The sequence below is a fragment of the Elgaria multicarinata genome, chromosome 3 (assembly GCF_023053635.1).
Source record: "Elgaria multicarinata webbii isolate HBS135686 ecotype San Diego chromosome 3, rElgMul1.1.pri, whole genome shotgun sequence".
Lineage (NCBI taxonomy): Eukaryota > Metazoa > Chordata > Lepidosauria > Squamata > Anguidae > Elgaria > Elgaria multicarinata.
In genome coordinates this window covers 57,756,006-57,783,264 of record NC_086173.1, presented here as the reverse complement: position 1 = coordinate 57,783,264, position 27,259 = coordinate 57,756,006, and the positions used below count along the sequence as shown (strand labels likewise).

General features: G+C 39.2%; 3 protein-coding genes across 5 annotated transcripts in view; 2 read left to right on the top strand and 1 right to left on the bottom strand.

The window, feature by feature from the left end:
• TBCD (tubulin folding cofactor D) overlaps positions 1-27,259 on the bottom strand; it is a 166,201-nt gene that overhangs the window by 96,577 nt on the left and 42,365 nt on the right. The window lies entirely within an intron of this gene.
• Positions 7,722-27,259, top strand: part of LOC134394729 (protein SCO1 homolog, mitochondrial) — a 470,723-nt gene continuing 451,185 nt past the window's right edge. The window contains exon 1 of the mRNA XM_063120413.1: positions 7,722-7,727. The gene's annotated coding sequence lies outside the window, so the exon portion shown is untranslated. The remainder of the gene's footprint in view (positions 7,728-27,259) is intronic.
• On the top strand, positions 14,065-25,983 carry ZNF750 (zinc finger protein 750). The gene is made up of 3 exons (XM_063120406.1): positions 14,065-14,410; positions 20,241-21,825; positions 23,967-25,983. The coding sequence occupies exons 2-3, from the start codon at positions 20,432-20,434 to the stop codon at positions 24,673-24,675; spliced, it is 2,103 nt and encodes a 700-aa protein (XP_062976476.1). The 5' UTR covers positions 14,065-14,410; positions 20,241-20,431; the 3' UTR covers positions 24,676-25,983.

The following is a 27,259-nucleotide window of genomic DNA, read 5'->3' as shown; positions in this document are numbered from 1 at the left end:
AAATAAATAAATAAATAAATAAATAAATAAATGTTTTCAAACCCAAAAGTTTGCTAAACAGATGGATACTAACTAGGTCCCTAGGTAAAGCTCTAGAACAAGGGATGTCACAAAGGGCTACCCTTGCAGGTTCTCCACCCTTGCTTTAGAAGTTTCCAAAGTTGCTCTGCACAGTTACAGATCCCAACAGTGTAAATGCACAGAACTTTCTAAGTCAGCCCTGGATACCTTGTAATGCACGAAGCTAATGCAGCCCATTGACCAGGTACAGTATCGCAGTAGGCCCTCAATAAACCTCATTTTTTTCTGCAGCTGCATAGGACCATAAGAACAGGGAGATTATGAAGCACCTCACAAGTCACAATACTTGACTGATGGACTGCATTTGGCTCAATGGGTCACAAGTTTGCCAGCCTGCCCTATGTATACATTAGACAAAATTATATAACACTTATATATATACACACACACACACATATACGTTATGACTATTTTCCACTTGTATACACATTACAGAGTTTTCTGAAATTGGACAAAATAGTAAAGTACAGTTCGTTACAAACCATGAATACCTTCTAATTGTAAAGGAGGTGTGGTGGAACCCGAAAGCACAGGTTCCTGTGGTTCGCTGAGTGGTGGTCAAAGACTCTCAAGACACAATTTCTCTCTCCTTAGAAGGTTTATTACGAGCAGCGCTGCAAGGTGGCAGTCTAAAAAACTGCCCAACGATTTCAGGAAATGTCAACATATTTATAGGGTCAGTTCTCTTTAGATACCATGGCAGAACTTTCCCATCAATCATAATACAGCTCTGAAAATGCAACAACCAATGAGAAGCCAAGCATTTAGGCATGTACAGAGTTGAGTGCTTCTCTGACTAGAAGGTACTATATTGCAAAAGTTACAGAAAAATAACTCCATCTGTTACTTTCTCGGTTATCTTGCCTTGCAGACATCCTCCACCCTCTGACTGCCGGGGTGGACAATGCCTATTTTGTCACACAGTTTCAGCATCAACTTAATTCTAAAAGCAATTGCAGCATTAAAAATAAGTTTTAAAAGAAGAGGAAACCATGAACTTTATGAACTATAGCTGAGGATTATAGGCCATTTTCCTATACCTAGGGGCATAGTAAAAGAACCAGCTAAATTTCCACGACAGTCTTCTACCCAGGCTGGGGCGCTACCCCAGACTTTCCTGGTGCCTCCTTAGAGGGCTTACCCACACCGGGTCCTTCCTGGTGCCTCCTTAGAGGGCTTACCCAAACCGGGTCCACTGTGGACCACAATGACCTTTTAGGAGCAATCTATGCTCCGCCAGTTTAGTGTCAATGTGCCTTTAGGACCCTTATCAGAGGAACCCCCGCATGCCTAAGTCTTAGAGCGTTCTACACCAGCCAATCTGTCCTTTTAGATAACTGACTTCAAATTTGTCCTGCCTCGTCCAACGAGGTCTTATCAACACATGCGTTCCCAAAGCATTTGACTTGCTTATCATTCATCCGCTCTCTCCGTGGCATCTGGACCTGCCGTACAACGTCATAGTGGTCACGGCCCGGTGGGGCTAGCACTATGAGTGACGGGTTTTCCCAGAGCCACCATTCGCCCTTCACATTCAAGCAAGTCTCACTCCCCAACCTATCTCTGGTTCCCAAGTTCTTTTCCTTTTTTTCTTCTTCTAATGAAAAAGAATGCCTTAAAACAGGCGTCACTGACTTTACATGACACTTACCGCTAGAAAACTCCAGCCACAGGGAGAGTTGACCAAGGAAAGCCCTCCTCTTGTAGGATTTTAATGTGGTTCCTACTCATCTGATCTGTGCGCACGTTGGAGGATTTCCTGTGTCAGGTCTCCATGAAGCAGGGGATTTCCAGTGTACCACTCATCCCATCCTCGTCGCCAAATTGTGGTGGAACCCGAAACCACGGGTTCCTGTGGTTCGCTGAGTGGTGGTCAAAGACTCTCAAGACACAATTTCTCTCTCCTTAGAAGGTTTATTACGAGCAGCGCTGCAAGGTGGCAGTCTAAAAAACTGCCCAACGATTTCAGGAAATGTCAACCTATTTATAGGGTCAGTTCTCTTTAGATACCATGGCAGAACTTTCCCACCAATCACAATACAGCTCTGAAAATGCAACAACCAATGAGAAGCCAAGCATTTAGGCATGTACAGAGTTGAGTGCTTCTCTGACTAGAAGATACTATATTGCAAAAGTTACAGAAAAACAGCTCCATCTGTTACTTTCTCGGTTATCTTGCCTTGCAGATATCCTCCACCCTCTGACTGCCGGGGTGGACAACGCCTATTTTGTCACACAGTTTCAGCATCAACTTAATTCTAAAAGCAATTGCAGCATTAAAAATAAGTTTTGAAAGAAGAGGAAACCATGAACTTTATGAACTATAGCTAAGGATTATAGGCCATTTTCCTATACCCAGGGGCATAGTAAAAGAACCAGCTAAATTTCCACGACAGAGGGAGGGGGATAGTACAATGCTTGCTATAGTGTATTCTATGTACAATACAACTGATTATCTTTACATACATGCCCACAGCAGTCAATAATAGAATTCCACCCATCATTGAAGTGGTGCAAGAAGTCACTCCAGTCTCAAAGAATGCAGCATGCTTTTTCTCTCATTTCTCACTCCAGCTTACACACACGATACATGACAGTAGAAATACGCGACATGAGAACATATCCACTCAGCGGTAACATATAAAACCTTATCTTACAATTACTAAAGTATATGAGAATGACAAATGTCTTTGCATACTCTAGTCCCAAAAAACTTTCCTTAATATGAATTATACCAGGCAAGTGGACAAAGACCCTTTTGTGTTAAGGACATGTATGAAAGGGGGGGAAATAAGATTGTGCAATCACCTTATCAAAAGGCTACTTACGTAATCCAGCTTTACAAAGGAAACACCTTGAATACCACAGCTATAATGTCTAACCAAGTGTAAGAAAATAAGAGAGTTGGAGACACTGCACTGCAGTGGTTCCTTTCCTACTTGTATGGCCGATTCCAGAAGTTGGTGCTGGGGGGATTATTGTTCTGTGCTGTGGCACCTAGGCCACGGGGATGCACAGGGCTCTATTTTATCCTCTATGCTGTTTCATATTTATGAAACCTCTGGGAGAGGTTATCCGGAGATGTGGGCTGAGGTATCATCAATACGCAGATAGCATCCAGCTCTACCTGTCTTTTTCATCTAACCCAAGTAAGGCAGTGGCTGGTCTGAATCAGTGCCTGAGCACAGTAATGGACTGGATGACGGCCAACAAACTGAGACTCAATCCTGAAAAGATGAAGGTGCTGCTAGTAGGTGGTTCACCTGTCCAGCTAGGTGATGATCAACCTGTTTTGGAAGGGGGTTGCATTCCCCTCTAAAGGATCGGGTTCATAGTTTCAGGTGCTCCAGAATTCTCAGTTGAGGCACAGGTGGACTCAGTGGCAAAGAACACCTTTTATCAGCTTAGGCTGAGATACCAACTATGCCCTTATTTGGACAGAGATCGTCTGGATTACTGCAATGCATTGTACGTGGGGCTGCTTTTGAAAATAGTCCAGAAATTTCAGCTGGTCAGCAAGATTGTTATTGGGGGACTGGCCAATGAGACCACATTACACCAGTACTTTTCCAGCTTCACTGGCTAACAGTCCATGTCCTGGCCCAATTCAGTGTGCTAGTATTAACACTGAAAGACCTAAATGGTTTGGGGCAATGTTATCTGAAGGTATGCCTCTTCCCATATGTACCTGTCCGGAACCTAAGATCATCTTCAAGGGCCCTTCTACATGAGGCCCCGCCAAAGGAAGTAAGGCAGGTAGTTACCAGGAGGATGGCCTTTCTACTGTGGCACCCCGGCAGTGGAATGAGTTTCCTAGAGAGGTTCACCTACGTTATACTATTTCCAACGCCAAGTGAAGACTTTCTTATTTTCTTTCTTATATACTTTCTTATAACATTGAAAGCCCACATCTTACAGCATTAGTATGATGTACTTTGTTTATATTCTTAATTTAATATTTGAATTGTTACTGAATAACATTTTTTAAACATTGTCCAAGGTTGTTTTAAAAATAACCTCAAGGCCAAAATACAGCATTCAAAGTATCAATATTAAGATAACTGAAACTTTTGCCTTTTTTAGGATCAATTATACCAGAAGCCCATTTTACAGGGAACTGCAGTGTTGGAGAGAACTGTTTCAAATCACAGCACTTCAATCTAAGGAACTAAGGCCATGTTTTGGAATCTACATACAACCAGCCTCATTTTCAAATGTGTTGAGCCATACAGGTGCCACTATTGGATCTGTGATCTAGTTAGCATTTCTGTGAGCTAGTTAGATACCTAATATATTTAGAAGCACAACTTCATTAATGTGAAGCAAGGTGTGCTAAATGCCCTCCAGCTAATTATTTGACACCATCATGAAACAATGTCAAAAATAATTTTCCCACAATTTGCCCTCCCCAGAGGGAAGTCAGCTTGCCTGATCATAGAATCATAGAATCAAAGAATAGCAGAGTTGGAAGGGGCCTACAAGGCCATCGAGTCCAACCCCCTGCTCAATGCAGGAATCCACCCTAAAGCATCCCTGACAGATGGTTGTCCAGTGTCTCCATCAGTGTCTCCATCTACAGGTTCCTCTCACCCAAGGATAAATCATCTCTCTTTACTTCCCTTCCCTTCTGTTTCAACACTTATAGATACTTTATTACTATTTGAATTTTAAAAAAATTCAAATGATGTCCTTTCAAGATTGTTCATGATTGTGCTTCAACAAGTGCTTCTACATTAGCATTTCTGGTACTTCTTTAAGACATATAATATTTTCTGACACACTTTTTCTCATCTTGGTACCCATCTCTTTTCACTTTTTAGAAATGGTAAAAAAAAACCACAATAAAGCAGTTGTACAACCTGCTAAAGGTTGTACAACTATTACAACTCTAGTTCTTCAATGTAATGCAACCATCTGCCATCCAGCTGTGTTTGACTACAACTCCCATCACCCACAACCAACATAAATTATACCGGCTGGAGATATCGGAGCTGTAGTCCAACACGTCCAGAGGACACAAAGTTGAGAAAGGCTAATGTAACCAGTATTGGAATAAGGAAAAAAGGGGAGAATAGAAGTTAATGGGGACTATTTTAAATTCAAATCATCCTACATCTGCCCAGCTTAAGACCTTCATATGAAATTATATCAAAGTGATTGCCTGAACACACAATGATCATGCATAGTCAACTTATGGCCCCAAACCAGGTATTAGTATGGCAATTCATCTTTTAAAATTATTAGGTTTCTATAACATCATGAAGAAAAGGTAACACAGTTAAGAGTAAGATGTTTTAAAGCCTCAATAATGCAAACCATTTATTGTAACTTCACATTCTGTATCTTCTAAACCAGGGATAAGCAGAAGGTAGATCTCCAGATGTTTTAGAATTCAACTCCCATAAGCTCCTGCTAGCATGGTCAAGGGTCATCAATGCTGTGGGTTGTAAGCCAAAACATCTGGAGATCTACTTTCTCCACATCCCTGTTCTAAACCACCTCATGATTTAAGTAACTGAAGCTGAATGATGATTTTGATTATTTGGAAATAGCAAAGAAACAGCAAATTCCAAAAGACTCCACTGGTAAGTCAAGACTCATCTGCCGTTGAGTATGCAAATTTTACAGAAATTTTGCTTGTCACATAAACTTTTACCCAATTACTTTATCATTCACACCATGTTTCAATGTGTATTTTTGTATTGAACACATCCTCACGTCTGCCAAAACATAACCCCCTGACACAATAATTACATAATCAGATAGACAGTCTTGGTTCCAATCCTGTACAATACAATCTCTCCCAAGTATCTAGAATCAGGGAAACACAGACTTTGTGGAGACCATAATGTTTATGCATGTGCAGGGCTTTATAAATTCATCACCTACTCAGCAGCCCTAAGTACTCCAAGGTGCCCCTGTACTCTCAAACAAAAGCTCTGACCATAAAGTTGGCTGTGGGGGTTCCTTCAGCAGAACTTCCCCCCAACATCACAGCCACTTCTGCTAGGCTAGTGTATCCAAGCAACAGCTTTGTTGCAGCCTCACCAGGATCCTAGGCAGGGCAGCTAAAAGGGTATAGGTTGGAAGGGGTGCGACACCCACTGTCCAGGCACTTCGCACACCCAAAAAGTGTCCAATGGTCCAGCTCCAGCCCAGTTGAAAAGGAGCAAAAAGGCCCAGTCACTCATGTGACCCAGACAGGGTGATGAGGCCTCCAAATCTTCATTCCTCACAAGTGGCAGATTTGAGGCCCCAAGGAGCATACGCAAAGACCTGGCAGTAATATGAAGTTGGGCAGTGGGATGAGGCATATATCTTATCCATCAAAGCTAGACTCCAGCCAATGCCTAAAGGCAAGCAAATGAGAAACCACCAGTAAATTTCATGACTAGTTAGAAAAATTCAGTGATCCTTTCTGGTCTGAAAAACTTGTATTTGTAGCACAACAAAGTACAGAACACAAGACCACCCCAAAGTAAAAGGTGGCTACTTACACATAGCAGAATATATGCCAAATATGTGCAACCTCAGTCCCAAGCATCTCAAGCATTTCAGGTGGCTGGGCTGGGTAGGACCTCTGCCAAAGATCGTGGAAAGCTGTTAACAATATTGAGCGAGTTGAACCATTTGTCTAGCTACCTACTACTAGAATTGCCATTCTCTAGCCTAGCATCTATAGAGCACAGAGCACACAGCTGTAACTGTTAAACAGAAGACCAACATGACAACCCTCAAATTAGCCAGCAGGATGCCCTAGGCATATGCAGGAGTGATCCAGAAGTTGCTCTTAACTCTTATCTTCAATGAGTTAGACATTTAAGTTGTATGAAGCTTCAAACTATTCTATTTTGCCCCAAAACTGCTTAGAAAATTCAGACTATTGTTTAGCCAACTTGCTCAGACATGCCACCACAATTGGAGATTAGAAGTCATTATAGAGGACAAAAGAGTGCTTCAAAAGGTGTTAAATGTAAGTCAACAGTTGTGCAAGCAGAACTGAACAAGGGCACTTAGAAAGAGATTGTGCAAAATCTTTGCAAGTTGAGGGTGGGAGGAGAACCAGTCAAACTAATTTCTGGTATTTATCCGAGGTGCCACTGTCATTCAAAATGGATATCCTGAGTGCGTATAAATAAATGCACAATCTTGGCAAGATTATGGACAAAGCAGACATAGGAAGTAATAATAACAACCAAAAATATGGTAAAAAGTTGACTACATTCTTCAAACGAAGTCCCATGCTTGTTAGAATATAACTTTCTATAAAATAGAATGATTGATACATTTGCAAATCTCCAGAATTTAATACTAATGAAAATACATTTTTGTGATACAGTATAATTCCACTGAAAAATCTAAATATGAGAGCAAAGACTACTAAAATGTTCTGGTTGTCTTTTCATAAAGAATCTCAGGACCTCTAGTCTACATTAAGTGATAGGAGTCCTTACTGTAAGCTACTAGTCTGCATACTTTAAGCATTTTTTTTTAAATACACTAGTTTTGAAAGAAAGGAAAAAAGATGGCACCACTTTTCCAAATGACATTCCGATACATGCTGGCATCAATCCGTACCAAGCGCCATATACAAAACATTGTTAGGAGCATAACAATGATAACAATCAGCATTGCAGCAAACCTGGAATTATATCGCCTCCAATATGACTATTGCGTTCATCCTCTTTTGAAGGGTGTCACCTACCAAGTGACTGACTGGTCTGCATGTATGTAGTAATTATACAATACTAGATGAGAGTACAATGAATTCACCTCAACAATGAAAAACAGCTGCCAGCTTCTCTAGGTCAATTTTACAAGACCTGTTATATCCATTAATAAAGAAAACAAGAAGCATCCTGTCTCCAAGGCTCAGCTCTCTGAACTTGCATATCCAGGTATTTTACTCTATGGCCTCCAGTTTAATACAATGCCTGCTCCACCTGCACGTTCTGCTCTACTTCAGCTACAGCCCAGTTGAGCAGGTCTGCCCAGCAGCTACCACTTCCAGGGAGTGGCTGCCTTTTAATAAGCTCTTTGCTGCACTGGGATCATGCCCAGAGGCCAACATCATTATCCCGGCTTTCCTCAGATTTACCAATGGAAGAAAATAAAAGAAAAATAGAACAACTTTTACAGAGTATACAGGAGTGCTGTCAAACCTTATCAGGCCCTTTGGTCTCCCAAACATGGTCGACAGATGATGTTTCATACTCCAAAAATTGCTAAACTATCTTCAGAGCTAGAAAGTAGGGAAGTTAGTACTAGTAGGGAAGAGTAGTAGGGAAGGGGGGTGGACCTACTAACATCAACTGCTGCTTGCCTAAATATCAGCCTCTTTCCCATTCCATTTAAATTAGCAGCAAGGAGTGAAGAATTTACAACATATGCAGTCAAAGGAGAAGAGGATGGAATATGCAATATTGTTTTTTGTTCCAGCAGGCCTTTGGAGAATAATCTGGCCCTCCATCTATGTTAATGTCTTATAATTTTGTTGTGTGTTTTAAACGTTTATGTTCTTTTTCTTTTCCCCCAATGTATGTTTTAAACTTTGTAAGGCTGCCTTGAGGCCCTGCATTGGGCAAAAGGCGGGATACTACTACTACTACTACTACTACTAATAATAATAATAATAATAATAATAATATGCAGTGGTGGCTTGGGTAACAGGATGTTGAGGCTGGCAATCGGGCAGTTGTTTTCACATGTGAGAGAATTTTACAGAACAAAGAGTAGCATTTGGGAAAGATGTTTAGATGAAGAGGAGCCAGAAGTTGAAGGGTGGCTCAAGCCTGGAGGTAGCAACTGAGGGCTGTAGCAATGCAGATGAAGGCATTTTGACAGGCAAGTTGTAGCTAGGGAACAGAATGTTTAACTGCACTCCTACTACTGGCCCTCATCCCCATCAAACCAGTGATTTTATTTTATATCTGCAAAAATCAATGGGCAATCTGCTGGTTAGTTGGCCCTCCAGCCTACTTGAGTTCAGCATCTCTACCTATAAAGCGGAAAGTATGTGTGTATCATGTATGTCTGGAAATGTTTACCCACTTCCACATATGGTACTGCCTTAATGCTGTTCACACAGACAGGTCTTCGTGTACATGGATCAGAAAAAAACTAAAATCATGAATTTTGGGGGTTTAAGTGTTTTTAAAGAATTTATTAAAAAACCTAGGTTTACGCCTACAATTCCCAGACTGCCTTGGGCGGAACTCCCAGCATGCCTTGAGTGGGAGGCCAGACTTACTGGCCTTTGGCAGCCATTGTGATTGCTAAGCTCAGTCTCAAGCAGTCAACCCAATTCCACATAAAACGGAACAACCCACATAAATGGGTTGCATCCATTTGCGGTGCCTCCTCCCACCCACCATGTGTGGTTTTAAAATCATAACTAGATACAACAGCACCTTTGAAAGGCCGAACTCTAGACGTGCTCAAAGGTACCCCGTCCTGATATTGGCTTTCCCTCAGAAACAGGGAGAGGGAGGGAGGGAAGGAGGGAAGGGAAACACTCTGTGCATGCTCAGAAACAGGCTTGATGAAGGGGGCAAGTGCCCGCCCCTTCAGTACAGGCTCCTGATAGAGCACTTCGTGGGTGATAAGTGTGCGCTGAGGCAGTCCCAGCAGGACTTGGCTGGAGTTGTGCGTGTCCACTGGCAGCAGCTTACCTCCCCTCCTTGACAATGCTACTCTTCAATGCTGTGTCAAGGAATAGCATCAGCCATGAGAGGAGGAAAGCACCTCTCAGAGGACATGGGTACCTGAGGGCCACCAAAGGCATGCTGGGAGGTGTAGTACTGGCATCACTATCTCTCAGTCCTAACTCAACCCCTTTCCCCAACTGTCACTAACTCCGCCTACCACTCCATTCTAGCCTTAGCTGTCAGTCGTTCTCCATTCACTCTTCTATTTCAATAGCCTTGGCTGGGAGGGAAGATTTATCAGGCTGTGGCAGCCATCATCTGGAAGTGGCTCACTATCCTGGGCCTGAAGGGAGAGCGCCTGGGTTGGCTGCCTCAGTTACTAGGCGGTGGAAGAAAGAGAGACGCGCTCTGGTGCTGTGTGTAAATAAACGAACGTTTTATTTTTGTAACGCTGTAAATACGCTCGACATTTCAGATTCAGAAGAATCCTTCCTCAGGAGCTGTAATAAGAAAAAAGGACAGCCAAGCTGCAAAACTGCAAAAACAGTTCGCTTGATTAAGAAGCCTCAGCATTTGTTGTGTGTCCTGCTATCAGAACTAACAAATTTTCTGGGTGGTTTTGATAGCAGGACACACAACAAACGCTGAGGCTTCTTAAGCAAGCGAACTGTGTTTGCAGTTTTGCAGCTTGGCTGTCCTTTTTTCTGATTACACTACAGCTCCTGAGGAAGGATTCTTCTGAATCCGAAACGTCGAGCGTTTTTACATCGTTACAAAAATAAAACATTCATTGTTTATTTACACACAGCACCAGAGCTCGTCTCTCTTTCTTCCATCTCCTTACTGGTGCCAATCCCCTTCACCTATCAGTTACTAGGCCCCAACGGGAGCAGAAGGGAAGGAGGTTGCAACTCTGGGCAAAAGGCCTGCTGGAAGTTGTAGTTTTTGTTTTCAGTGGGGACAAGGAAAATCATGATAACAACTTCAAGATGTCCCTTGCCGGGCGTTGAGGGAGAGAGAGAAAAGAAACTAATTTAATTTGTTTTAAAGTTACCTCACAGTTCTCAGTGACATATATCTCCTTTTGCACTAACAGACCCAAGTATTGGTGCAAACATGCATTTAGTGATTGCCATACATTGTCACAGCAATGCCCTAATCTGATGGTTTTTATTATTTATCTGTTTTATTGCTCCCATTTTTATTTTTAATTTAGGTTTTGTACTTACTGTGTTTTATATATTTAGCATTTACTTTCAGTGAGTTTGTTTGATATTTTCTCTGAGATACAAGGTCTTTTATATTATATTTTAAATTTGTACTTAGTATTTGGAACCCCATTTTAAATTTTTTTAGGTACTATTATAATAAAATTACATTCAAAAACGGTCCAAAAATGATACACTCTTCCTAAAAGATATTTGGCCAAAAGCCAAAAACATTTGATCTAACAAGGGAAAGAGATGCCCTTTAGGATGAAGTTCCATTTTGGATAAAAATCTAGTGACCTCCTAGTTTGAATTCTGTCAGCTGACTCTCCAAACTAATCAGGACACACCAGCCCCCATAAAGCCTTTGCAGCCGAGCCAGCTCGTTGGTCCAAGCAATTTGTCCTGAGTGTGAGAATGCTGCCAATTCTCCTGCTTCCCTTTCCTAACCACTGCCTCAGATTGAGAACCTTGCCTGCCTTTGACTTCACACCTGCTTCTAGCCTCTTCAATGTTCTATTGCTGCCTTGACACTTGATCTTCTATCTAGTTCTGAGTCTGCACTTGCTCTGGCCCCACCACTGTCTACATGATCTAACCCCTAACCATCTCTGTGATCACATATATTGCAATTCTGATTCTTGTCTGCTAGCACATAAATTGGGCCCTGGATGCAGCCTGTCTAGGCCAGGGCCTAACACTCTGTAGTGCATTGAAAGAGGTATTGTTATGTGATTAGAAAGACAAATTATTGTTTCTTCTGTTGTGGCAAGTTGTTGGCTGAAGGATGGTTGACACGGGGGCTATAAGGACTAGGTGAGAAGAGACACCCAAATCAACGATCTTCAGATGTTTAGTGGGTGGCTACAGTAAACCTGGAGCCTTTGGCTACTTGATTATTTAATATATTTGTGACGTGAACTGAGGAACACTGTAAGGCATACACAAGAGTGAAGGAATATGGAGGGATTGTCTTTGATCACCAGAAATTTAGCACAACATTAATGGAGGGAAACTGCCTATTGGACAATATGATGGTTTCTCCCATCAATGGAAGTGGAAAGTACATTTTTGGAACGCTGTAATTTGGCATGGAGGCATAAAATATAAGTATCCAGCTTCAGGGTAGAGTATTGTACTTTGACCTATAGGGTTCAATACTCCTCTAACATTATATAAAGCAGTCAAAAGTTAACTGCATTGCCACTGGAAAAAAATGTATGAATGATACAATTTACTGTTATTTTATTTTTAAATGAAACATACCAAAGAAATAAAACTCTCAAATACAATTGATTCTGATATTTGATTAATTTCCTTTAACAACTCTGATGATATAGTAAGTACAATTTCATATAACAATCCCTTGCCAGTGGGTCCAGTCACTCTTCCGCTGTATGAAATAGGGGGTATCCAATGCAACACAGGGGTACCTTACTGGGGATCCCATAGTGAATTTGATGTCAGAAGTCATTTAGGTGATCCAATCGGACAATGTCAATTAGGACAAATTAACCCATCACACTGCCTTCACTCTGAAATGGAAAGAAGAGCGGGAACGTATCCTATTGGCAAGGTTGTGAGGCCATCATTCCCTGCCTTGCCATGCAGCACTGGTGGTTTCATTGCTCACCAATACTGCATCACTAGGCTTTTGTGCTCATCTCATTCTTGTCACATATGACCAGTTGCAGCAGTAAGTGAATGTGTGTCCAGATGGCCATCCCATTCAATGTAATAAGTGACAATCCCATTCAATGTAATAAGTGACAATCCCATTCAATGTAATAAGTGCAAATGAATGACAACTGCATCCTTTCAACTGGATAGGCTTTTGGATGTGCTTCCAGGTGCATATCCCCAGCCATATTCTGCCATGACTAGTCAAAAACACATGGGACAATAGCTAGGGAGCATTGGTTTGTTTCAGCAACAACAAAACATTCTCTCTCCTCCCTGCACACAAAAGCCCCCTTGCAAAACACTACTGAAGGGGGTGCCTTTCATGTGGGGTGGAGGAAACTTAGTGAAAAGTTCTCTTATGCAACACAATTTTTGAAAATACAGGGTGGGAGATATCTTGTTTTTTATCATTAAAAATACTTTCAGATTTAATATTTGCATGATAAGAGCACATAGCGAAATAAAAATTTCTGGTTTTCTCCATTTTGGGCTATAGGTTGATCAAAAACCATAGAACTATCAGAAAATAAAACAAAACAAAAACACCTAGCCTTAATGATTCACAAGTTAAATCTTGTAATTTAATCCCCACTTAGTTATCTTTGTCAAGTAATAATTGCATGCAAGCAACCAAGCACAATACCAATTCCATAGGGCAACACACTCCATACTGAGTATACTATATGGGCTCTCTCCTTCTATCCTTAAAATGGTAATGAGTATTTAAGGATAGAAGCAAGGCAAAGACAGCCTTGCACACAGCCTCCATTGTGCTGCCCTGTTTAATTTAAGGTTACACTATAGAGGCTGTAGGCATGGGACCATCCCACATAGACACAGAAAAGCACCTGGGAGCAGCCGTACAGCACACACATAGGGAAGAAGAGTAGATGGCAGTAGAAACAATATGACGCGTGGGAGAAGGTGGAGAATAGCAAAGCTGAATGAAGCAAAGAAAGGATACCCAAATACTAAACAGATTTTTTACAATGCTAAAACTGTTACCTACTCTCACATATGGCACAAAGTAATCAAGCAATAATACAACTGTCATGCACTGTGTTCAGTCACTAGAAAGTCGGACTGTGAAGAGAGAAACTCAGTTTTCTATTGAGGTGATTCCTTTCCAGAAACAATGCATTTGGCAGCTGATTCCTGGCAAGATTTGGCAGGTTGCTACAGCAAGTACGCTTTGAGTTACTTCAGTCTCGCCATTCCCAGACAAAAGTTACTGTGAGGACAAACGGGGGGGGGGGGAACGTTGCAGCCCACAGGTATTCTCACGGAAGGACAAGGACTGGAAAATCCAAATGAAGTAATACAATGTTGTTGATGCCTAGAATTTATTCTACCATTCTACGACCATTGAAAAGTCTTCATTATGATCTGTCTTTCACTTTGAAATGATTTAAAAGATCTTAAACTGAGAAACATGTCTGTACTGTGTTCCATTCCCCTTGACAGGAGATTATTAACTCAGTGGGAGAAACAAAAACTTGCTTGTTAGAGGGCACAAACATGACAAGAGTTCTGCTTGATAGCTCAGATGCTGAGGTAACATCAAATGAAAGCACTAGATGGAAACACATGAACTGTAGCTTCAGGCTGAAGTAATATCAGGTGCATCTCTACACCCTCAGGGCTTAACTCCTCCACTTTTAAGTCCCTCCCATTGAAACAGCCTCCTTCAGTTTCACTTATTCAAGCAGCAAACAGGTACTTCTCTCTCAACACTGACAGCAAGAGTCTAACAACCCTGAACAACTTGGACCTCAGTCCCCAAACTCACAGGTAAGTGGACTTTTAAATTAGCAACCAAATAACAAAAAGGCTTAAAAGTAAAAGCAATTAACTAACTGAATGAATCCTAGTAAGATGTATTAGTTAGCCTGTCCTTGCATTTTACTGTTCTTGTAAGAAAGGCAGCTCCTCTGCTTGCACAGGTGCACTGACTCAGAAAGTTTATATAAAAAAAGAAAAATCGATACAAAAATAGTTTCCTGTTTGAAAAGTGAACAAAAGAACTGCAGCAAACACTGCTATGGCAATTTTCTGGTTGAAAATCCTATTAAGAACTTATTCTTTTATTTTTAATGTAAAATTATATATTTAGCTTCCTTGTTTAACTTACTATGTTCTGTTCTACTGAAGTATTTAGATCTGATTGTCATAAAGTATCTCCCTAGTTTTCTAGTATTACTCAAACTCAGTATAGTATTCTACTGGTGAATTTGTTCTAATTGTGTCTCTAGTTAATAAAAATGCATATTTTATATGTGGGGAGGGAAGTGGAGAGAGAAAAATGAGTTAACTTCAATACTAATTTAAAAATTACACTTGTATATTAGACTTTCAAAAATGAATAAATCTACAATTACCCTCAGTTACTGAAAATGCTTTGAAACTATTTTAAAAAGAAATCCATTTTTAGGATAGAAAAGTTGGGACCAAATGTTTACTATACAGCTAATCTGTGAAACTTAATTCCCCTTCCTCACAGCCCATCCTGATCTGTATAGAATCTGTCATATTGATCATTTTAGCTCTACCCTCAATCATACACAAAATCACAATTTTATAAGAAAATACTTTTTTCGTTTTAAAGATTAGGAGACAAGAAGGAAGGAGCAGTTAATCATTGGGAAAACTAAACTAGAATAAAATTCAGAAGTCTCGTTCTTGCAAAATACTGGATAGGTGACAATGGCATGATCTTGAGTTATGCAATAATGCCACATCACAATATTTTAATCACAGCATGACCTTCCAAATGCTCCACCCCAGTGAAGACTCGTCAGCCAGATCAATATCACCAAAAAGAATGCTGCAACAGCAGTTGAGTGTTTGCGTATTACTGTTCTTTAAAAATGATTGCGTAGCCATTCATAGCTATGACCTATTAAGTAGAAAAATTATACCACTGTTTACATTAAAGAGTATTTTAAAAAGCTTTCCCTTTGAAGCAAGATACTATTGTTGTACTCAGCCAATATAACAATTATAATTTTTCAGTGCTAAACTGAGAAATATCCAATACAAAACAAAACTTATTGCCAAATGAAACTTCCTACTTCCTTGTAGAGGTGTGAATCTTTGCCAGGGTCGCAATTTAAAAAGCACAGCAACGCTTAGCACTGTATGAAAAGAATTACAAAAATATAGGTGTGGAGAGGGGCATCTGAACACATTTATCCACTAGTCTCTTTTAGGGCACAATGCTTTTTCTCACAAAAAAAATGGGATGTGTATTTTACTTTAAAATGCTCCGTACCAAATTCTATTAAAATACCCTATTTTAAAGCTAAAAGAGGCAATATTTTTTTATATACCAAACATAACTCATATTTAACACAATTAACAGCCTGATCCTATTTTTTCCTCAAGTCCCACTGAGTTCAACAGGGCTTATATCCAATTAAGTACATACAAGAATGCAACTTCGGGCTGTAGTCCTGATCACACTTATAGAGAGTAAGCAACATTGAACGCAGCAGAACTCACTTTGAATTAAATGTCCATAGATTGTGCTGTAAGAGTTAACTTTGTGTCCAATGTTTGCCCTTCACTGCTTGGAAGAAAAACACTTCAAACAGGAGTACTAGCTGGAAAGATGTGCTTTGCCCGTAAGTCTATGAATTAGACATAGAAAACTCCAGTTTTGCTTTTATTCCATGTTAAGTTAATAGAAATATAGTTAAAACAAACATATATGGCTCAATATGTCTTTCTATTCCTCAAGAATTAATGGTGACATTCTACAGTGCAAATGTTAACTTCTTAAAATGTAAGTCTGTCTCCACAAAATGCAATACAACACCATGTACATTAGAAGGGTTAAAAATGTATATAAATCAATAAATTAATATTATCCTTATATTACATCTTTGTATAAGAATACAAATTCAAACTCATGATGTAATGTATATCAACTTGGTAAACCTGAGGGATAGTTTGTTGTGACAACAGTAACTTCAAGTATTATTTCCACTGAGACATACAAGTCAGTACAAAGGTACTACAGGTACAAAATGAATTCACCATATCTTCCACTTTCCTTACCCCATATTCAAACTGCCTTATTTGAAAACTGGTTTGTTTGTTTGTTTACAACAAGAAATATCTTTAATTTAATGATATTGTCCAAATAAATTTGTAGGTATAAAGTAATTAATTCCAACAAGTATGTTGCAAAGCTAATAAACTAAAAAATTGCTACTATTTAAAGTTCTTCCAAACTGTATTTTTGTTTTATATAATTTCTGTGACAAAAAAAAAAAATCACTGCCTAGGAGATTTGGGGCTTTTCTTTTCAAAACAGTTACCCCCTCTCATACTAAATGGCAACTGCTTTGAAGCGGGGGGGGGGGGGAGACTCTCAGTTCTGCTGAAAAAAAGACAAAAATCCCTCTAGAGCATTCATTAAGTAGTTCTTTGGATCCCACCCCATGTCAGAAAGCACTAAAAGCACTTATTTACAGAAAATAAATGATATATTTTGCTTCTAACATCTGCATCAAAATATCCATGCATAATGGGTTAAATATATGATGAATACTTTTAAAAATAACCTAAAAGACTACATATCTCAATATTTTAAACACAATCTCAATCACTTAGCAGTGATGATCGTCCAAAGTCATTGTAATTAGTCCTTAACAACTAACAAATTTATCATTGCATGTGCTTTCCATCAGATATATGAAGTCACTTCATAAATCCAATGAGACCCACAAAAAATCTCGCTAAAGTTTGTTTTTAAAGTGCAAGAAATTCCTTGTTTTTATAGTGACTTCCAATCCATTCCAATCAGAATATTTTAATATTTAATATTTAGCATTCACCTTAATTTATAAATGTAAACAAATTATCAGAAAGGTATTTCTTTAAATCAAAAGCCATCAGACTTTCCTGTTATTAACAGAATATTACAGTAGTTTCGAGTAACTCCGATACAGTATGCGGTTTTGCAACAGTCATCATTTTGATAATGGTGCTTACAGTTCATGATGAAATCATCAGTTTTTAGATCTCTGCCATAACACATCCTATAAAATCATGAGAACATGACTCTGAGAGATTCTCACGCCTTCAAAATCAGGAAACATAATGCAACAAGTCAATACAAGCCCATCTGACTTATCTGCCTAGAAAATCACCAGCTTGTATTAAAAGTATCTACTTGTTTCATTTTCTAAGCGGAAAGCAAGTAGATAATGCCCCTATAAATAAATACTTGCTAGTCTGGTAGCACATACAAAATTAGCTACACAACAATGAATGCAAGATTGTTGAAATAATCAAAAACTAGTAAGAGGGTGCCATTTTAATCACTGAAAATCTAGCTTAAGGGGTGTTGCAAGTTATTCACACCAGCTGGTACTTAAATATTTGTTTAGACTGCTCAAAAAGCCTGTTTGCTCTCTAGTAGAGCTAGGACAGCTCTCCAGGATGGAGTCAATCCCACTCCGCCCTACTTCTCCCCAGCGATGAATCTCTTCCTCTTTCTCCAACTGGCTAGACTGGATTGTACTCAAGCTTCTGTTTCTATTACCTGGCCCTGCCTTCTCTCATCCACCTACAGATCCATCTCCCTCTGCTTTCATCTTTTTCCATTCACATCCTGAGTGGATGTTCCTTTACTGTTGTTTGAATCAGTTCTCTTTAATTAATTCAATGGGAGTTTCTGGTTGTAGACACCCTGAACTTCAGGTCAGTTAATTAGGGCTCTACCTAGAGACAGAGGTGCTTTGCCTTAGGGCAATCCTGTTTGAAAAGGCTTCTAAGATTCTTCTGCATTAGCGTCACTTTTCTCATGCTTGTAATACATGACTTTAGGGGTGAACAGTGAGACAGTCAAGTTTATTGATAACACCAAGTTCTTCAAGATGGTGAAAGTTAAAGTAAATTGTGAAGACCTCTCCATAGTGAATGAGTGTACCCAAAAATGGCCAATGAGATTCAAAGTAAGAACAAAGTGATTTGTGTTGGGGGGGGGGTCCCCCAACTTCACATATAAACTAATATGATCTTAATTGGCTATGAGTTATCCAGAAAAGAGATTTTGGGATTAAGGCAGACAGCTCACTAAAAATGACAACATTTGGGACTTTTAGTTTAAAAAAATGATTAAAAAGGGAGGCACCTTGCAACTGAAATAAGAGACTGAAGAAAGGTTAACTTTTCCCTCATAATTCTAAAAATGGTGTTCACCCAATGAACTTAATCAGTAGTAGGTTCAGAACAGACAAAAGGAAGTATCTATTTATTGAATGTAAATTCTGTCTTTCTACCACAAATGATACTCAAGTCAGCCAATGACAAAATACAAAACTGTAAAAACAACAACCAGCAAATCAGTTAAAATGCTTCAATAAAATTAAGAAATAAATAGCACCACCAGTTAAAATTTATTTCATCAATGGACAAGTCAGCTTAACAATCAAAAGCCTGCCTGAATAAGAAAGTCTTTGGAGGGTGGGGAGAACATCAGAGAATGAGCTAGCGAGCCTCCTTTCACAGTGAGTTTGAGAGCCTGGAAGCAGCCATCAAGAAAGCCCTCTCATGTTCCCGCCAAACGTGCCTCTGGTGAAGGGTCTCTCCCGAGGACCTTGAACCGCAATAAGGCTCATAAAGGAGAATGAAGTATTATTGGTCCCAAGTCTTGTAGCTCATAATCAACATTTTCAACTGTGTCTGGAAACCGACTGGTAGCCTGTAAAACTGTTGTAACAAGAGAGTCATATGCATCCTATAACCAACCCTAGCCAGTACTGATTCCAGCATTCTGAACCAGCTGAAATTTTCAAACACTTTTCAACAGTAGCCTCATGTAGAGTGCAATAGAATTGTCCAAACAAGATGTAACTAGGCCATGTCTCACCATGGCAAGTTGACCTGACAATTCTGGGAACAGGCGACTTATCTATGCAAACAAAGTCCTGGCCACTACCAAAACCTAGGCATCCAGATTCAAAGCAGAACCCAGGAGTACACCCAAATTGTGAATCTGACTTTGTGAATATAAGGCCAAGATAGGCTGAATTCCTATTCCCAGATTTGTCCTTCAATTGACCAAGAGCACCTCCTGTCTTGTTTGGATTAAGCTTCATCCAGTCGATTGCCAACATCAGGAACTGATTGAGAATCCCAGATTTAAATGGAAAGGAGAGCTAGCACTGGATGTCAGCAACAATCTGTTGATGTACTATTTCACACAGTGCATAGCTAACATGAAATTCACTGCCATAGGATGTAGCAAGGAGAAAAGTGGCTTTTTGAAAGGGGATTAGACAAATACTGAGATGTTAGGTCTATTAATAGCTTTTAGACAAGACAGCTAAATGGAACCTCCATGTTCAATGATAGTCTACTTCTAAATACTAGATGCTGGAGACATACAACACAGGATAGCCATCACCATAATTCCCTGCTTATAGGCTTCCCATAAAGCTGTTGCAAATAGAATATACGTCTATAGACTCTTGGTTTGATCCAGCAAGGATCTTCTTATGCCAAAAAAAACACAAAAAAACAACAACAACCATACAACTTTTGAAAGAAGAGATAACTTTGTTCAAATTTTCAGATTCCATTATTTCTAACATTAATTTTTGTTTTGCAGTTTCCAATTGTGAGTACCATTTTCTTCTGGCACTTTCCAGAACTGGCTTCAAATCAGATATGTAGAGAATCTCTTCTTTGAATTAAAAGAAAGACTGGTAAACTTCATATATCTATTATCTAAGTCAAACAAGACCACCTTTAACAAATTAAAGTAAGGGAAATCCCAAACCTAATCATCAAAGCAGGAAGATGAGCCTCCTCAAAGAGCGCAAGCCAAAAAAACCTCATTATATCCCAAGGCCTCCAGGAAAACCATTTAAATACAAGTGTTTTCAATGCCCTTTCACCTGCAATGAGAAATCACATCTTTTTAACCATATGAAATATGGACTCTGCAAAAACTCAATTACCTTAGTGTCTGAGCAGGATCGTGTTATCAAATGTTCAAAGTCAAATTCCTTGGAGCCTAAGCAGATCAATCAGACAGAATCTGTAGCCAAACCAACTTCCTCAAAAGCCCTCTCAAATCTTGACTCTAAACCTCAATATGCTTTTGCCAAAGATGACACCAAGGAAAACGTGGAAGTTCAAGCACCAAGTAAATCAGTAAATGGGCAAAAACCATTAATTCAGAAGGAATTAACTCTTATCAGTAATGAAGAAGAATGTTCAGCCAACATGCAGCCTGGTCTTGATGGCATCGTAAGACCTTCTGCTTTCGTTCCAGTGAGAGAGCATCGACACAGTAAAGACAGTAATGATATATCTCAGTTGACATCTCTTTCCGATTCAAGCAAAGGCTCTTCTTTTCACACCAAGTCAGCATTTCATGCTCCAACGAACCCATGGAAAACAAGTCCCTCACTTATGGCACCAGATTTCTCTCATAAAATTCCATCTGTGAAAGGCTTAACTTCCATTCCATCTTATATGCAGCCTATGATTCCTGAGTATTCACCTTCATTGTATGAGCATGGATTGGCTATCTATGCACCTTACTTCCTTCCAGGAAACTCTCATGAATGTGAAAGTTCAGTGCTCTCTGTCTACAGCTCTCAAGATCAAAGACATTTTCTTCCCCACCCTGGATCACTTCCTAAACCAATAAATCCAGCAACTTATGACCATTACCGTTTATTCCAACAGTATCATCCTAACCCACCAGTACCATATGGATTTTGTAGACCAACTGAATCAGCATTTTACAGGCTACCAAACATTAACAGAGACCCAAGTTCTCATTTAATGGAGGAAACAGCTTTGTTGTATCCAGCTTCTTCAAGTCCTGCCAGGTTACATTCACTGAATTATAAAAAAACAGCTGATTATGAAAAAGAAATCTCAATGCTACATTCCAAAAGCCATTCCAAAGAGGACCCGAATGAGAGAGAAAATGCCAAAATGAGCCCTCGTGCTGGAAGTGCAGCAACAGGGTCTCCAGGCAGACCCAGCCCAACAAACTTCACTCAGACAAGCCAGGGTTGTGAAGGCCTTTTTGACCTTTCTAGCAGGCCATCTTCCATTAATATTAACAAGTATGATCAGTCTGAAGAAAGTTTTACAGCATTCAGACCTGTGAGGAAAAGTACAGACCAATCTACTCTGCCTCTATCACAGGAAGTCAGAGGAAACTCACCCAGAAGGTAAAAAAAAAGTCTATGAAATTTCTAAGTTGTTTTTTTTAAACTTCTACAGAAAAAGCAAACATCCCCTCAGGAAACTTCACATAGGGACTCCTAGAACAAATTTCATTACTTGTCAAACCAGTAAATATAGGGTATGAAGGGAGTAAGTAGGTGATTAAGTATGCAATACTAAAATTCAGAGTAGGAACCTTTGTTCCACCAAGGATCACATTCCCTTGGGGTAACCTTTCGGAGGCCACACGGTAGCGGTGGCCACCCATACAGTTTCTTTTTCTCTTAAGATGGCCACCACCAACCCTCTCTCCCACTTTCTCTCTCATGCTGTCCCTGCTCTGGCAGCTAACTTGGCTTTTATGCTGGGCTAGGAGAAAGAGCCTTATTATCCTCCCCCTCCAGCATGGAAACACAATGAGGACTGCAGGTTACTGAAGGTGTGGGGCTAAGGAGGGGAGATAACAGGCTGAATGCAAACAGTAGAAGACAGCTTTTCTCTATCCCTACTATATACACTCCATTGTAAGCCCCACTAAACTCAGTGCTATAAATTTAGAGAAAATGGAGTGAACAAAGAATAAGGCTCAGTTCGGACAACACATTAGTCAACAGCAGTTTTAGAACTCCACGGTGGAGTTGTTACACAACCATTGAGAAATGTGTTGTCTGGCGGGAAAGCTCCATGCAACAGTGGAGGGCTTTTTTGGAAAACGCTCCACAGAGAATATCCACACTGTGCAGAGGAGAGTTCCTGCACAAGTGTTGTATTGCATGCTGTGTGGCGGGCTCCATGGAGTTCTCCGCTGCGTTGAGTTGACTTTTCCCACTGGATACAGAGTTCCCTGGCAAGAGCGGCGAAAGGAGCAAGTGTCCTTCTAGGAGAGCTGCTGGGATTGTTTTTTGCAGTAAAGGCTGATGGGATACCATCAGGAGGACCAGGGGAGGAGTGAGGGCAGAGGAACTGTCAATCAAATGTCGCAAATGTCAACTCCATGGTAGCCCACAGTCACACAACGGTGGAGTTATAATATATTGTGTGGGGAGTACCGCCTAAAAACTCAACCGTTGAGTGGAGTTTTCACACTGCGTTGACTAACGTGTTGTTTGAACTGAACCTAAGACATGCATGGGTGGAAAGGTAAATATGAAGGTGACTGCAAATTATAGTGGGTAAAATGGTATTTTGTGTCTTTAATTTTATACTGGTATCACAACATTTATCAGCTGTTTTCTCTGTTTGAATCTGAATGTCATTTTTGATTTACAGCCTAATCCTATGCATATTTACTCAAAAGTAAGTCCCACTGAGTTAAATGGGTCTTGCTCCCAGGTAAGTGTGCATAGGATTTCAAATTTACATTATTAGCTGTTCAGGGAGTCATTTATTCATTTTACAAACCCAACACACCGTACAAGGTAATAAAAATATAATTAAAAATCAGAAGAATAAAATGTAGACACATTAACATGATACAAATCCAAGCAGGGGGAAAAAACAGCACAAAGTAACCAACATAAAAGCAACACACAAAAATGAAAAAGCAAAGCTTTTCCAATCCAAAGGCATGACAAATATTACAATTTTGACTGACTGAAATGCCATTAAAGGAGAGTGGGGTCAGAACATGGAAGCTACAACAGAGAAGGCCCAGACTTGTAGCCCCACAAACATGGTTGGACACTGAACAGGGCCTCTGTAAGTGGACAAGTTAACATGGGAATAATTTCACATAAAATGGTTGTTCCTTACTTTGAGACTGGAGGATAGAACAAATTCTCTCTCTAAATATATAAAGAATGTTTTGGAAAAATACAAAAGGTAAAGTAACAAACTACTAACCTCCCAATAATCTCTGCTATTTTATTTTTAAAATGTACATTCCTCCATTTCTACACAAAGCTGCACAAAACACATAGGTAGTCTGTAACAATAGCCCTTAAACTGCTTTAGCATGATTTAAATATCCTTCCCAGTATATCTCAAAAGCATGGGATGGGCCATACTATTTTCTTCTATTTTATCATCATACCAATCCTATCATGAAGATTAAACAAAAACACAAATTGTTCAAGGCTTGACGTCTCTCTCATGCAAACCAAATGTTTCCCACAGTAACAAATGTTTTTTTTCTTTTTCTTCCTAGTAATGATGTCACTAGTGAAAGTGAAAACATACAACACACAAGTGATGGAAATGAGGAGTCTCTATCCAATTCTGATGACGACACAGGGATAACACCACTTAACCTTTCTAAGAAACCAGATGCAAACTTTATTCATGAACCTGTGTACAAAACCACTCTCCAAATGGAAAATCAGAACTTTATGGAGTTGCAGGAAATGCCTTTGAATCTCTCAGTAAAAGACAACTGTAATGTAAAATTATCCCTCCAGAGTTCATCATATGATGCTGAAGACAGTGAATCTCTAAAAGCAGAAAATAAAAGTTTGGGAACAGAAGTATGCAACCCTAAGAATCACATGGACAGGGACTCCTTCGATAAGTCTCTTACTGTGACACAGAAAAATGAAGCTCAAGAACTCAGGACAATTGACAATTGTGATGAGCAGAAACAAACAGCAGCTGTTGCTCTTTGTCAGTTAGCTGCGTATAGTCCTAGTAAAGTCCAAATGGAGATTGCAGAGAAACATAATCAGGACAGCAATTCTCAGTATACAGAATCTGCTCCTGAACCATCAGATACTCAAGACAATCGCTGTAGTCAAAAAACAAAAGGACAGAAAAGGACCAATCAAAGAGAAGTAACAAAACTGCAGCAAGGAACAAAAAGAGTACGAACAAATGACTGCAGTAGAGTGTTTACTCTGAGAAAGAGAACCAGAGTATCATAATATTTCACTTTCTAATGCACTACCAACTACATGAAAGAACGGTTGTCTATCTACCAGAAAGCAAAGCTTTTCAGTTCATGTTTTCATTTCCTGTTTTTCAATCTGGCAGACTCATTTGATCCATTTAGGTTGAACCATGTAAATACAAACTACCTTTAATTTTATATTTATGTTTCAAAGTAACCCAAATATCTCTTGACTATACATAGATTTTTCTGAGTGAACATTCAAATCTAACGTGAAGCTAATGATATGTTTTTGAGTGCACTATGGTGGAATAACTTCTAGATCCACTTTTATTATGAAAGGTGTAAAAGCATGAATATCTTATTTATGACACAGAAGTGTCAAAAGTGTTTGTGACTTATTATTTTTATTTTAGTTTAGTTTAGCTTTTATTTTCATTGTTGAATATGCTTTTGTTGATTCCTCTACAATCCAAGTGTTAAAATTTCCGCTCACTTTTTAAAGCTTAGTACTTGTGCAGTTCTGACTGAGAATACAACTTTGATAATTGGGCTTGGGAGTACTCATTAATTCTTGCTAACATATAAACTTACATTAGTTTTATCCAAAGTCAAATGGAACAATGAAAACATGTTATAGCTTAAGGTACTCAAAATCTATACTGATACCTTGAGATTGGTTTAACATTCCTATCCTAAACATTTGTGCTGCCAGTTCTTTCTGTAATTCCACTCTAGTTTGTTGTTAATGGAATATGTGAAGCTGTATTGGTATAGCACTGGTACACTATATCTTAAAAATTATTTATTAGCTCAGCAATACTTACAATGGTAAGATTCCATTGATATTGCAAGCACTACAGAATTATTACTGAACTGTCATCTAAGTATAACCAAGCAGCTTTTGCACACCTTTAATAGAAGCATTGTTTAAGCCACACCTCAAACTAAACTAATTCAAGTCTTGAGGTTGGGAGTTTCAAAGGAATTCCAAGTGACAGATGTAGAGAGATGCTCCCACACAAATGTTTTTGTGCTTGACAGACTGCATCCTTCAACACCAAGCATCCAGAGAACTTCAAAGTGAAGGGTTATTTATTTTAATTCATTTTAGAAAGAACACTGCTGGTGAAGGTGTTATTTCTATATTTTGAATCCATTCTAATTTGTAAGTTTTAAAACAATGGCATGGTAGGTATGTGGGGGTGGGTGGGAAGATGTTTTGTGAACTTGTTGAAAGCAATTTTCTATTAGTATGCCAACCTTTCATAATTTTGCAGTAAAATGCTATGTATTATACTTGCAAAAAATCATTATGGAACAAATAAAAATGTTTATATTGCCTGTGTTGTATTATGACATTTTACAAAGAAAAACAAAATCCAAAATTTAAAAAATTATTATAGGATACAAGTATCAAACTTCTATCAATAACATTACCCAGAAAGTTACAAGTTCATGAATCTACTGCAAATATTAGTTGTACAATGTAATGTTTAGCTAGGGATGGATGGATCAGTCTATTTCTGGTCCAAGTCAATTTCACATCAGTCCAATCCATTCTATTTGTACATTAATGTGCTTTTTTTAAAAAAAAGAATCCACACAAAAATTCTTATAAAATAGATATTTAAATACATGTCTCTGCATGTATTCTCCCACAAAACGTACTAACATAGATGCATTTTATATAATTTGTACACATTACTGGACATATTTTAATTTGTAATATTAAATGCATTTTGGTATGTTTTTATTAAATGCATTTTGGTATGTTTTTTGACCTAGAAACTGCATAACAAAATTTGGAAAACTGCAAAAGCTAAAGGGTTATTACATTGCAGCCTACACACTAATTAATGAGGTTTAAATGAGATGAAGCTAGGATAGCTTGCCAAAAAGAACTAGCAAGATGAAGTGGATAAGACTGCTGGAACTTGGAACAGGGGGACTTTGGTTCAAAATCCTGTGCAGCCTGGTTGACACCTCTCAACCAAATCTATCTCGAAGGGTTGTTGTGAGGAGGACTAGGCCCTGAGAGAAATTATCCCCACCAGTAGTAAATAAGTAGGGCTGACAAAAAATGTTGTTGTGTGGAGTGCTCCTCTTCAGGGTTTCAGCCAGCCTTGCCCTCTTCAACTTTATTTTATTCTACTATTGCTCACACACCCTGTTTTCCTACCTCTTCTCACTTTGAACACTCTAAACTACTATAGTAATGCTGAGCATCATCACTACCATATTTATTTTTAGTATCATCATTGCTCAAGGCATCTAACAATAAAAAGAAAATTAAAATACAAATTAAAAGATTAAAAATATGCCATAAAAGTTACACACCAAGAAATAAACAGCATTAAAAACAAAAGATAGCATTAACCATAACTATACACAGCAGGAATTAAAAACATGGATTAAAATCAGCCAACTGATAGGCCATAAGCCAGCCAAAAAACAAAGGTGGCCCTACTCCCAGTGGCATGCCAATGAGGGGATGAGACAAACAAGGGAGGGAATACCAAAACTGGGTGCAGCCACTGAAAAGGTTCCCCCTCGTATTCCCACCTCTAATGCACCTTTGATATCGGTAGACTAGGCAGCACCGCCTGCAGATCTTA

What these genes read in the sequence shown, in the direction of transcription:
- ZNF750 (XM_063120406.1), top strand. Translation starts at nt 20,432, where the DNA reads ATGAGCCTCCTCAAAGAGCGCAAGCCAAAAAAACCTCATTATATCCCA. An exon ending in AGAGGAAACTCACCCAGAAG is followed by an intron (nt 21,826 to 23,966) that starts GTAAAAAAAAAG and finishes TTTTCTTCCTAG; the next exon opens with TAATGATGTCACTAGTGAAA.